The sequence below is a fragment of the Protopterus annectens genome, chromosome 2.part1 (genome assembly GCF_019279795.1).
Source record: "Protopterus annectens isolate FY-2018-M chromosome 2.part1, PAN1.0, whole genome shotgun sequence".
Taxonomy (NCBI): Eukaryota; Metazoa; Chordata; order Ceratodontiformes; family Protopteridae; genus Protopterus; species Protopterus annectens.
In genome coordinates this window covers 1,838,582,432-1,838,593,456 of record NC_056729.1, presented here as the reverse complement: position 1 = coordinate 1,838,593,456, position 11,025 = coordinate 1,838,582,432, and the positions used below count along the sequence as shown (strand labels likewise).

Below are 11,025 nucleotides of genomic sequence, written 5' to 3'. Positions count from 1 at the left end.
TTACTTGACAAAACACTGTTACTACAACCAGAAATATCTTTGAATTTTAAGGGAGATATAAATAACAGTTATTACCCTCTTGGTTTATTAAGTATACAGGACTGCTGTACTAGCTTTTCTTGGTTTTACAGACATGTTATAAAATATCAGGGTAAAATAACTTGATGTGGTTGGGGGCCCCCAGGGAACAGGGGGCCCCCAGCGACTGCAGGGTTTGCTGGTGCCTAAAGCCGGCTATGTCTGTGTATAAAGTTCTTATATATATATATAATCATTTTTATTTATGCTTATTCTCTGTTTAATGTGCTTGAAGAGACAGATATTCTAATGTGACATATACATGGCTGTTTTGGGTGCATATATCAGGCAGTGTTACTGCTAGAAAACATCTTTATTTTAGTACTTTATGATCTGATGATACTGCAACAGTGGGCCTGTTCTGGGAGTTTGCCAGTGCTGGTCAGTAAAATTATTGGAATGACAACATCCTGATATTAATATGGTGTTGATGTAATTTTGTTTGGAGTAACAACTGAAGAACAGCTACATAGCTGCATAGCTTTATGCTTGGGGTACAGTGCAGGGTAGAACTACGCAATGAAGCAAGCAGATGTTGAGGAACACAGAACTATATCAATTTATTTATGTCTGGCTATCACCTGAGCCCACATGGACAAGGAGGCCCAATTTTCAAAGACAATCTGGGCTAACAAAATGGTAACATCACATTTAAAAATAACTACATATAGAATGTATAAATGTTGACATGTTTACAGTTCCTGGTGACAAAATAATTCATAAAGCATTCAAGTAACTTGAAATATTAACAAAACTAGTGAAAGTTGATACATTTCATTTCTAGCACAAAAGAGTATCTGTAAACTAATGTTTGCAGGGTGAGACTTTTCTGGGGTTACTATGATAAGAGTGTTTATGCAACTAATTAGATTGCGTGGGACAGCATTTGTGGGAGACATGAATCTAGTGGGAAGCATGCTTACAGGTATCTTGATCTCTTAATGTCTTACAAAATGCTGCAGATCAGATGTGCATGGCAGATCAGAATACAAGTGCAGAAGTAATAAAGTAGGATTCTTCATCTCATCTGCCCTGAAACTTTCTCTGGACAGAACTGCACGTCATACATACTTATGTTTTCTTTTAAACAGATGTCAATGTTAAATTATTTCTTACTACAGTTTAAAGATAATGCAACACATTCCTCCTTTAAGAGTGCAGCAGTTTCGGCTTAGTAAGATTCTTGATATCTTTTTTTTATTTTTCTAACATTGCGACTTTAACAATAAGGTCACATTTAGAGCTTATACATTTTCTGCTATTATTGTACATTTATAAAACCTTTTTACAAAGAAAACTAAAATACAAATCGTATAAAAGAAAGGGCTATAAAAACATGCTTAAAAGAGTTATTTAAAGAAAAAAATGCTCCCTTCTTTCTCAGTGAATCAGGGCTGTGGTGTAGTTAGTTACTGACACTAGTGGCTGACCTGTTTCCATGTTGATGTTTAGCAGTATAGCTTAGTCTGTGCAGAGACCAATTTATTCTCTGTATCTTTTTCTCTGATATGAATCCACCCATCTATCTCTTTAAGTGAGTTTTAGTTGTTACAAAGCTGCATGTGTACATCTGTTTTCCTAGGAAAGCCTTAGCCTTCTTGCTGTGTGTCAGTAATTTAGTTTCACTTTACTGCTATCTGTAAGTACAGTCATTGTGCCTCAAACCTCACCTGCTCAGCACCACTGTCAGGCTGTATGCTTTGCCCTGCTGACATCCCCTGTCACATCAGCACACCATGTCTTCAGCCATCCTGCTGTGTGACACCCCATCATACCTGTGCCGCACATACTTTTCTTGTACACTCACCTTGCAACAAGCTGCGCATTGCTTTGCAACTCCCCTCTTAACATTCTTATCCCTGTAATTGCCCTGAGCTACACGAGTACATCCCCACCCCCTCCCATCCTTTTCTCTGTCCCTGAGTGCCTGAGTGCGTGCACTCCCCTTGTCTGACATGCTCAGCACCTCCCCCGTTAGCATCTTTCTCTCTCTCTCTCTCTCTCTCTCTGTTCATCAGTCCTGTTGCTCTGTCTTTCTTAGCAGAATGCCATCAGCATCTCTCTGTCTCAGGTTCCATGACTTAAGTTTACTCCATTCCTATTGCAGTTTCTTCGCAGTGTTTGCAGTAGAGTCAGGCACTGGGCATCTCTCTCTGCCTCATTGATTGTTGTCCTTTGATAAGTTCTACTTCCTCAGCACAACTGCATGCAGCACAATGTCTCTGTCTCTGCATTTTGCCTCGGTGAATGTGTACTGAACAAGGCTTCTTCAGCTGTAACAGCAGCATCAGCAACACTCTCTTGCTCCCTCTCACTCTAGAATCTTCCCAGCCCTTCTCCACCCCTTACCTCCCAGTTTCACCCTAAGTTCCCACCAGAAGTACCTGCAGGGGTTAGTGCAAAGGCTGTTTGTGATCCTTCGTTTTGGATAAGCTCATCTGGAGAGCTGGGCAGGTTTCCAAGCCTCCCTCCACTCCCTCCCAACGCCCACCAGCTTCACTTTTCTTGCTTTTCTTGGGAATACTTGTGGGATACTCTGGACTGCACAACTTTTGATCTGGCTTGTGCTAACCTTGTGGAAGAATAATTTATTTTCTGTCGTCTTACAACAAACGTTTATATCTTCTTGTGGATTGTTTCTGTGCTTCCTGTACTGGGAATTCTGGAAGAGCTGGCGGCTGGAGACGACTGGTCAGGGAGAGTGAGGGAAGACAGTGTACGGACTGCACTAATGTTTTCCCTCCAGGAGGGTATACCCAGACTGGGGCTACCCATGAAAGAGGAACCTTTGACTGGGGGTCTGACTCCTGTCCGGTCCTGGATGCAGAACACTGGGATTCTCGATGCGGCAACAGCTGCCCAAAGGTGAGTCGACCATAATTACTTAGTAGGTAAGATGTGCAGTGAACTTTGTTATACATTATGCTGGAGAGGTCAGGCAGAGGCCATGCAGAGGTGAAGTCTGGTAACCTGGCAGGAGGGAGGGGATTTTATTTGGCAAGGTTGGAGTATGACAGACAGCTGGAGTTTGTGAATCTGGGAGGAGTGGTCAGTGGGTCAGTGTCTGTATGCATTTCAGGAACTTTTGCTAAGTCGGATAGGTCCCTTTTGTGAGATCCAGGACTAAGGTAGTGAATTGGGATGTAAGCAGTTAGCGCCTGTAGTTGCAGTAAGATGTGATTAGGAGGCTCAGATGCAAATGTAATGTCATGCTTCTTTCAGTATTGTCTGAACACCTTATTAGCTGGCTTGTGGTTTATATAGTCATTACAGGCTTTACATGAAGATGTAAACTGAGCTCATAACTCGTTAGTATAAATATTAGGTACATTTCATTTTCACCCCACATTTCACTACATCTATTTGGGAAAGGTAGTAAACGTCTGTTCTCAGGAGATTACACGAATCACTCCAAGTTACTACAGTGTACAAGGAACACTGTGACATTTATATTTAAGTATGCCCATCATATGTTAGCATCTCCAGTTTGCTGTCCTATGCAGTAACATCTAGGTTACTTTGTACTCCTGAACTATTTCTGTTTTGTAGAGGCATTTAAGTCTATCACGTATAGAAACTAAAACCTGTCTGGAAATTATTTCTCTGGATTGTAATTAATGTAGGAGAGGCACATAATTCAATTTCCACATATTACAAGGAAGTATAGAATAGCTGTGTAGAGTTCAGTGAACTGTCAAATTGTATAAAAGAACTAAAACAGAACTAGATGCTTTTCTTCTAGTTAGAAATACTAATATGGAAAAAAATGGTTCCCACCTAAATTTTCCTTTTGTAAACAGTCACTGATTTGGTAGGAACTGTGCTGTTTAGCTTTTATTCCATCATTTTGATGACTATTTGGCTGCTGAGAACCTCTCTGTTTCAGAAATCGGGAATAGGTTCATCTAAAGTTTCGTATGCATGATCTGCAGTCTTGAACTTACAAGACAAGGGGATTCTGACAGATTTAGACTCAATTCCTGCAGCTCTTACTTGCTTAGTGTAGAAATGAATTTAAATGCAGTGGTCCCGAGCAGAGGTTGCCTTAAAATAAACAGCTGTGCTTAGACCTTGCTATCACAGAAATTAAATGATGAATATATTACACCAAGATGCTTAAAAAGGTGTAACGCACTTTAGAAAGTAGTTGTACAAGCACTTTCACTGACAAGCACGTAATTCATCCTAGAGGCTGTTCCTCCATTCAGAAACCTGGTAATTCAGCTGATGTATCTTTAAATCCAACAGCCTTCAATTCCATGCTGTGTGACGCTGTGAAAATCAGCTGGACTCCCAGTGTTGCCAGGTTTATGCTTACAAATGTGATTCAACTTTCTTAATGAAGGCTATAGAAATAGCCACTTAGTAAGTAGGTATGCAACTATAACTGTAACATAACTGACTTATTTGTTTCATTACACAGATTCCTATTTAACATTAAATTATAACCTTTTAACTGCAGTTTGACTGTAAGTATACACAGTAACACATTCCCTCTGTTTATGACAGTATTCCCTGTGAAACATAACAGCTGCTTTATTTCAGCTTCTCACACTTTTATGAGTCTTGTCTAATATTTTTGCACTTAAGTCAAACATAAGGGTACCTACTGGTTGTGTATCGGGGGGTGGGGAGAAGCATTAGCTGACTTTAGTGAAGTGCCATATTTCGAGAAGGGTGTTTAAAGATGCAGATAACATGTTCAGGATAGAGACCAAGTTAGAAAAATAGCAAAAACTGAGTATAGTTTTGGCATGAACAGATGTTTTATGAATTACTTGTAAGCTGGCTGCTTTAGCTTGGACATGAGCCCATGTTTAGTGGTTAGAGGGTGGGTTACCAAGACATCTCACAAGTAATTCTGAGATACATACATAAGGGCGTACGCAAATGAAAACTTATATTTAAAGGAAGGCAAAACAATCACTTTCACAAATGCCAGCCAGTATTTCCAAGAAGTTTGCAAGCATTATAATAAGTGCTTTTATTGTTTTACTTTTTCTCTTGCAAGTATAGAAAAATGCAATCTTTAGGAAGGTAAAATCTGCAGTAAGATTCAAACAAGTTAGCTTTGCCTCATGAATTGTACCATCCTAAGAATATTAGCAGCTCTAGGCTGTGAGCATTCAATAAACTATGAGGTATATTTTATGGAGTGGTCCAGGTGTGGGGAAAAGAGAGAGAGAATTATGGCTTAGTACTAAGAAAGTATGTGTTTGTTTTTTAAACTATCATAAAATGTATCCAATTGTTTTAAACCTGGTGATGAAATGTAGCCTAGCCCTGATTAAGAAATAAATATGTTTGATTATTGTATGGAAGACAATGCTGTGTATCTTGCAGAAGCACTGGCTTCTCTGTGGTGAAAACACTTCTTTCTGTGGTCTGAAATAACCCAAGTAGTCTGCGAGGAGAACTTATCCATCTGACAGTTAATTCTATTATTTGAGGGATACAGTCACAATATGTTAGGCACAAATCATACAGTGGTTCACACAGCAGGTAAATACAGTGAGAAAATAAGAGTTGGGGGTTGGTAGATTGGCTAAAGTGGTTACTTTACAGAAAGACAGTAAAGGTCTGATTCTCACCTTTGGAAGACAAACTGATTAAGCTTAAAATAGCCCACAAGGGCAGCTAGCCTAGTACCTACCCAAGACTTGTGTACTTCCTTCATATGAAGGAACTGGGGACTCTCAAGACAAAAGCAATCATAGAAATGCTATTTTTTATTTGTAGGACAACTCCTGCTTTGCCACCTAGCATATAAAAGTTGCACTGTTTTCTAAATTCAGGCTGTTAGAGTCTGCTTTTGTGTTTTTATTAACATTAGAGGACACTAATGTGCCTCTTATGGCTTTAAGGTGTTCTGTATTAAGTAGCCAGTGACTTGTAAATTGCATAGTCAAGTGGCTTCTCTAACTGTTGGATAGCTGCCTGTATAGATGCTAAGACTGTGTGCTTGGCTGATTTAACAATAACAATGAATGCCATGGTCATGCTTTAAATAATGTAAATGTTAAAATAAAATTAACTAGGTAACAAATGTGGAAATCTGTCATTTTGGATGTGTGTGGTGTTCTGCCAAAATAATCATTGCCCTTATATATATTTAACAGAACTTGGATGCTGTGATATAAAACTCAGAGAGCGTGTCTTTACTTTCTTTTGCCTTAACGTGTTTCTGCCAGTCTAGCTACTAAAGACGAAACATACAAGTACTTTGTAATAAATGTCATGCATATTTTATTTATTAATTTATTCTGTTTTCTATTTACACATAACATTTTAAACTAAATTAGTAATGCTACGATATCCAGAATTCCCCATGTAGAAATGATGTAAAACAAACTTTGTGTGTAGTGAGCCTTTCATACTTTCATTTCCTAGCTTGTGTAAAAAAAAGTTCAGGACTTTTTTATATTAGCATGGTCCCAGCCCCCAGGTGCTGTTCACCAGTCTTGATTAGACCTATTTCTCTGGACGTCCTTGTTTATCACACGTATACCTGTTGGGATCCGCATTCAGCAATCTGGAAGGAGAGAAGCGGGAGACACAGTACTATACTTGATAGTCCTAATCACATATTGGGCAGTTTGGTTGTTTTCTATGGGTAGTCATTCCCCAAGGGCATATGTATGCAGTCAGAACAGTTATACTTCAGCGTACATTTAGCCCTGTGTGTCCTAGCCTGGACTGTGACATTATTGGTCCATTCCTGTTGGCAACAAAGCACCTTCATTCTGATCACTGCGGCATAGGATTCTGTCTGCTTTCTCTTTCCTCCCTCCCTCCCACCTGACCATTTGGTACCATTTCTGCTGGTCATTCTCCAGGCATTACTGGTAAAGGCTGATGCCCTGCAGCATTGGTCAGTCTCCAGGCATTACTGGTAAAGGCTGATGCCCTGCAGCATTGGTCAGTCTCCAGGCATTACTGGTAAAGGCTGATGTCCTGCAGCATTGGTCAGTCTCCAGGCATTACTGATAAAGGGTGATGCCCTGCAGCATTGGTCAGTCTCCAGGCATTACTGGTAAAGGCTGATGCCATGCAGTGCTGGTCAGTCTCCTGGCATTACTGGTAAAGGCTGATGCCCTGCAGCATTGGTCAGTCTCCAGGCATTACTGGTAAAGGCTGATGTCCTGCAGCATTGGTCAGTCTCCAGGCATTACTGGTAAACGCTGATGCCCTGCAGCATTGGTCAGTCTCCAGGCATTACTGGTAAAGGCTGATGTCCTGCAGCATTGGTCAGTCTCCAGGCATTACTGGTAAAGGCTGATGCCCTGCAGCATTGGTCAGTCTCCAGGCATTACTGGTAAAGGCTGATGCCATGCAGTGCTGGTCAGTCTCCTGGCATTACTGGTAAAGGCTGACGCCCTGCAGTAGCAAAATGGAGTTCTTGATTTTTTTTCAGTGACCAGCATGTCCTGGTCAAATAATTTGTAACAGCTTTGTAATACTATTAGCAGATTGTGTTAACATCAAGAAGGCATAACTAAAGCACTGAGTGATACAGAATCTCAGTAGAACAGCAAGAATAAACTAATTCTGACAGCTTTCTGGCTATTATTTCTTTTGTTTTGTTTTATTTGTTTATTTACTCCTTTGTTAACCTGCTGAGGCAGATCCCCAAATTGTTGTTTTTAATCACGAGGAAGCCAGGTCAAAGGGTATAGACATAAACAAAATCATAAGTACACTCTCCATGAATTATTCAGCCTGGCTCTTGGACAATGTTCTTACTTGTATTATGAGTTTTCTTTTTTTTTATTCTTAAATGTGTGATAAATCCAGAATTATTTTCCCTTTACAAATGTAAAGTAATACTCATAGGTTCTGTGTTAATAATATCACTATGTTAAGTTCAGTATCTGCTGTATCTACAGTTAGACTTGCTGTAACTTATGTCGTATATATTGTTTGTCATGCTGTATTTACTGTTACTAATGTTGTATGTACTGTCACTTTTGTGAAGCTTTACTCCCCAGGCCTCTGCTAAAAATGGGCTCTGCCCAGTCAGTTGTTCCCAGTAAACAAATGTTAAATAAAATAAATAAATGAATAATAAATAAGCATTTTTGCAACACTATTGTTATTACTTTTTGAAGTCAGGGTTGCAGCAAGGCGTTCCATATTCATAGCAGTGTCACTGATACACAAAGGAGGAAATTGATCAAAACATATATTATTAGTAAGTGTATATATATATATGTATATATGTACATACTCTTAGTGGTTATATCATATTGTAGCATAGTAGTGATAAACCAATGCTATATTTTTCTCACCTATTTATTGATTGGGAAAATTCGCTAGGCACCATTGTACCTTTTCAGGAGTGACCCGAGAGCACTGTTTCTCAGAATTACACAGTAGGCAGATAAAGGCTGAAGAAATCAGACCATATATGCTACGTACAGGAAGCTTAATAGATGAGAGATTTAGTTGTTTGTTATCATAGTTTACTATTGTAATAGTTTATATTTCTTATTAGTTTCAACAGGGGAGAAAACAAGACCGAAATCTCAGTTCAAGTGACCTAGCATCTGTAATTCACATGTTACCATTTTTTTAGCGTTGAATAAATGATGCACCTTGTAGCCTATATCTAAAAACATTCGCTTACTCCAGGCTGTTACTGTTCGTAATGTGTGGAAAAACCTGAACAAGTCTAGGTTATAATATTAATAAAATGTCATTACAACAGTGATTAAGACTGACCTATTTACCCATCTGCAAAAAAATTGCAGGATGTTATGGAATTAAAAATTGTAGCTAACTGAGAATGATTTCAGAGTTCCTCAGTAAGGCTCAAGCCACGTGACATCCCAGTTAAACATTTCACATCCTTGCCATCAGGTACACATTTAACAGACTTACTAGTATAAAGTGTTTTGCAGCTGACCGCTACTTGTGACTGTTATATAATACTTACCGTGAGTGTAGCTTACATGACTGTGGGCAGTCTTGTTAAAATCAAAAGTTACGCAAATGCTGTCCTTGATGTCTTTAGAAATAAAAGGTTTAATCTCTTAAATATCAAAAGACTTTTCTGGGTGCGGGACTAAATGAATCTGTTTTTTTCTCAAATGAATATATAATTACAGCAGCTAGCCTTTACAAATATCTTTTACTTTTTTTTTTCAAATATCTTTTATTACAGCAGTTAGTCTTGACAAGACAAAAGTAACACATTGTTATCTATACTATTTTGTCAGACAGACGTGCATTGCAATTTTGTTGTCCTGTCATTGACAAGTTATACTACATGAGTGCCAGCAACTCTCTGAATGACACTACAGAACTTGATAGATTATTCCCTTTTTCTGTATGACTTACATGAAATGCACAACTGTTTTATTTACTTATTTTTTCACTGAACTGCTCACACCTTTCTGGACATTTCTGATGAAATATGACTATTGGGCACTAGAGGGCACTATTAAGCTATATGCCTCTAAATCTGCAGGCGTGCGTTCAGAAGGAAGGACATCTGAAGTAGGAGTTTGCTGTGACAAACTAGGTTGGAAGTTTATTATTTATTATTGACTATGTTATTGGATAGATGAGAGCTGTTAGGATGATGCGCACATATATGCAGATGGGTAGGATGTTATAATGAGGTGATAATACATAATTGACTGGATGTTAGTTGCACTGATGTCAGAGAATTAGGCAACATCACAAGTGCAAGTCCATTTTTAAGAGATGCTTTTAAGTGAAGACATTAAAGGTTTCTTATCTGGGAAAGATTGTATGTGGAATGACAGTTTGTTCCATAATTTCCAAGCAGTAAGGATACATGCATGCATGCATACATAGATACATAAATAAATAAATAAATAGTGTTGGGGTCTGTGTCAGCACAATGAGCAGAACTATAGAAATGATACAGCTGAATAAATATATTCAGGAAAAACAAAGGTATTAAGAGCACAGTAGATGAAAAGAAGATCGCAGCTCCTCATAAGAATATTGTAGGTGTGAAGTGGGGAGTGACTGAAGCAGAAATGGAGAGACAGGCCTTCCTAGGAGCATTGAGTTGTGGGTCTGTCTGTCTGTCTGTCTGTGTCATGTGTATGACTATATGGGGAGAATGTCACAAAGAAAATGGAGATCAACAGACACATACACCTCCTCGTAGGGACATCATAGGTTGTTGGAGAACAGACACATACACCTCCTCGTAGGGACATCATAGGTTGTTGGAGAACAGACACATACACCTCCTCATAGGGACATCATAGGTTGTTGGAGAACAGACACATACACCTCCTCCTAGGGACATCATAGGTTGTTGGAGAACAGACACATACACCTCCTCGTAGGGACATCATAGGTTGCTGGAGAACAGACACATACACCTCCTCCTAGGGGCATCATAGGTTGTTGGAGAACAGACACATACACCTCCTCATAGGGACATCATAGGTTGTTGGAGAACAGACACATACAACTCCTCGTAGGGGCATCATAGGTTGTTGGAGAACAGACACATACACCTCCTCGTAGGGGCATCATAGGTTGTTGGAGAACAGACACATACACCTCCTCCTAGGAGCATCATAGGTTGTTGGAGAACAGACACATACACCTCCTCGTAGGGACATCATAGGTTGTTGGAGAACAGACACATACACCTCCTCGTAGGGGCATCATAGGTTGTTGGAGAACAGACACATACACCTCCTCCTAGGGGCATCATAGGTTGTTGGAGAACAGACACATACACCTCCTCGTAGGGACATCATAGGTTGTTGGAGAACAGACACATACACCTCCTCATAGGGACATCATAGGTTGTTGGAGAACAGACACATACACCTCCTCCTAGGGACATCATAGGTTGTTGGAGAACAGACACATACACCTCCTTGTAGGGACATCATAGGTTGTTGGAGAACAGACACATACACCTCCTCCTAGGGGCATCATAGGTTGTTGGAG

The 11,025-nt window shown here is 39.5% G+C and overlaps 1 protein-coding gene across 3 annotated transcripts in view; it reads left to right on the top strand.

The window, feature by feature from the left end:
- Positions 1 to 2,093: 2,093 nt before the first annotated feature.
- Positions 2,094 to 11,025, top strand: part of LOC122794658 (transcription factor COE3-like) — a 2,019,913-nt gene continuing 2,010,981 nt past the window's right edge. For all 3 annotated transcript variants that reach the window (XM_044063281.1, XM_044063282.1, XM_044063280.1), the window contains exon 1: positions 2,094 to 2,943. In XM_044063281.1, coding sequence (XP_043919216.1) covers positions 2,810 to 2,943 — 134 coding nt within the window. In that variant the 5' untranslated portion in view covers positions 2,094 to 2,809. The remainder of the gene's footprint in view (positions 2,944 to 11,025) is intronic.